Source organism: Sinocyclocheilus anshuiensis, unplaced genomic scaffold, assembly GCF_001515605.1.
Source record: "Sinocyclocheilus anshuiensis isolate Anshui unplaced genomic scaffold, SAMN03320099.WGS_v1.1 scaffold658, whole genome shotgun sequence".
NCBI classification, from domain to species: Eukaryota; Metazoa; Chordata; class Actinopteri; order Cypriniformes; family Cyprinidae; genus Sinocyclocheilus; species Sinocyclocheilus anshuiensis.
In genome coordinates, this window is record NW_015542402.1 from 123,731 (window position 1) to 126,538 (window position 2,808).

Here is a 2,808-nt window from a genome sequence, read left to right on the forward strand (position 1 = left end):
GCAATATTGTAATGCATTACTTTTAATAGTAATTTTCCCCAACACTGGCAATGATGGCAGTTAAATAATACAGACTCGTTTCACCAAATACATCTTTAAAGAGAATCTTCAAAACTGAATAAAAGTGAACATTAAATATACATACAACATGATAGTGGCAAATGAAATAACAGGACAAAAGGGCATGAATGAAAAGTTACACTATGAAGCCCTGAAATCAATACGAATGAACACTTGGGATCGATTACAATATCCAGGTTCATCATGTGCAGTTTATTATCAAAAGTGCTTCTTTCATCCTTTTTTTGGTCTTGATTTGAGAGTGCTCTGTGATGCATATCTGAAAGAGTGCATTTCTCATTCATCTACTTGAAGCTCTCAGTAAACCATTCCTGGGCTCTTAAATAAAGCTTTCCATGGTTTCCAAAGTCAGCTTAAGAGTAGCTCAACTACAGCACAAATGTCAAATGAAACACAGCATCTCAGAGTAATTACAGTCTCTGCAAAACAGCCGCAAAAGGCACCTTCAGGCATTAGAGAGCCGTGTGCGGTAGTTTCATGGAGGTAAACTGCTGAGTAAGGCCTCGAGCTGCTCCTCTCCTAAACGCTGTTTCTCATCGAGGTCTTTCTGACGGATGAGTAAAGAGGCCTTGGTCTGAATGAAGCGCCGGTACTCCTGCAGCTGTGTGTCCGTCAGCTGTTTGGAGAGGAAGGTGGAGACCATGCGCTCCCGTCGGTCCAGGTTGTCCTTTAAGTCTTTGGCGTCCTCCCTCTGCTTGCACAGGAGACGGTAGCGGATGTCCAGCGATTGCTGTGGATCGAGAAAAGTCATAAGGATGTTATTGATGCGTCACAATTCTAGTCATTCGTTATTAATGTTAGCAGTCACACACAGGAAACTACAGGAACTTATTTAATAAATATAAGAAATCTGTCCCATTTTCCCATCATCCACAACTGTCTGTGAAACAAATGAGAGATGAACTACACAAAGTAATACTTGATCTTCAAAACATCTGTTTCTGGGTCAAAATGACCCGGAGCATGAAAACTTATTTTATTCTAATAAAAAATAAACTATTATATTCATGTTTTTTTTTTTTTGTTACCTTTTTTATTTTATTTAAATCTAAATTACTAGTTTTTACCAATAAAAACACACAATCTTCACATTCTTTTACTCAAAAAAAAAAAAATTTAACTTTTCAGTGCATGAGAAGACTAGTTAAAACATCAGAAATGGCCACAAAGCTCTAACTGGAGCAAATAAATTGGAAAATTTGGAATAAAACTCCAATTCCAAGCCAATTTGCTTCTTTATGCATTTAGGTATATATTTAGACATTAAGGCCATTAACACCAAAAATGCTGCTCACCAAGACTGCATTGATTTGATCAAAAATACAGAAAAAACTGTAATATTGTGAAATATTATTACAAGTTAAAATAACCGTTTTCTCTATGAATATATTGTAAAATGTAATTTATTTCTGTGATCAAAGCTGTATTTTCAGCATCATTACTCCAGTCTTCAGTGTCACATGATCTTCAGAAATCATTCTAATATGCTGATTTGCTGCTCAAGAAACATTTCTGATTATTATCAATGTTGAAAACGGTTGTGCTGCTTCATATGTTTGTGAGAAGTACTGAGATCTATTATATTTTTCAGGATTCTTTTACGAATAGAAGGATTAGTGAACAGCCAGGGTTGCCAGGTCTACGAAACAAAACCAGCCCAACTGCATTTTTTTTTTTCTGCGGTTTTGTTGAAACGGCTTTCATTGAAGGTGGGGGAGGGATAGCTTTAACCCACGGACTAAAAACCAACAAGTGGCGACAGTGTAAAAGTAACCCTATTTTACCTCAGACTTGGCAACCCTGTGAAGAATCTTGTCTTTACTGTCAAAATGAATTTTGTAATGTTTGAAGGCTCATGGTGTTCAAATATTTGTCACAAGAGGGCAGTGTAATGGTAAAACTCATCGAAACTAAAGAATGGTTTCGGTCAGGCAGTGTTGACACCATCAACTGCTGCTGCAGCAGAACACATGACTGTTACTCTCAAAGCTATTTAACAAGCTTTAGTGTGTTTAGGGCCCCTCCTAGTTATTCACATAAAGACGCGCCTCATTTAAACACCTGGTTTGATCTAAACTCACTCTCTCCTCGGCGTCCATGCTGTCGTCGGCAGTGCTGAGGGCGTTCTGTACGCGGGCCAGACGGGCCGACAGGCACAGCAGCAGGCTGACCACACGCTCCAGGTCTCCTATAAACTGCGTGTAGCGCTCAAGCTCAGCTGACACACAGCTCTCTCCTACCAGAGCCTCCATAGCGTCGCCCCACTCCCCGTTCACTTTCTCCTCGCTCTGGACGGTGGAGTGCACTTCCTCTAGACACTTCAAGTGCTCCTCTATGTGTGCTATCAGCCGTCTCTATACGTGACAAGATGCAAAGAGAAACCATAGACAATATATCTTTATTTATGATAGCGGATACTGTATGCGTAAGATTGTAAGACTTCAAAATGCAACGTAAGAGTGCAGGTTTCTGAAGTAAAAATCCCATGTATTTTCTCCACAAACCTTTATAAAGCTTTCAGGACAGAACTACGAGCTCTGAGGTAAAGATACAAGCTTCTCTAGAAGTCAGAAGTCAATGTGATTTCACTCCAGTGAAGCATTGTGAATGACGTAATGACAAAACGGTCTTACTCTACTCTCAAACTACTTGTGTGTGTATATATATATATATATATATATATTATATTATATTATATTATATTATATTATTATATAATATAATATA

General features: G+C 38.4%; 1 protein-coding gene across 1 annotated transcript in view; it reads right to left on the reverse strand.

Annotated features, from left to right (window-relative positions):
* shroom1 (shroom family member 1) overlaps nt 1-2,808 on the reverse strand; it is a 32,132-nt gene continuing 29,324 nt past the window's right edge. Inside the window, exons 7-8 of the mRNA XM_016492169.1 lie at nt 2,163-2,435; nt 1-811 (exon numbers count right to left, since the gene is read on the reverse strand). Of these exons, the coding sequence (XP_016347655.1) occupies nt 557-811; nt 2,163-2,435 (528 nt within the window). The 3' untranslated portion in view covers nt 1-556. The remainder of the gene's footprint in view (nt 812-2,162; nt 2,436-2,808) is intronic.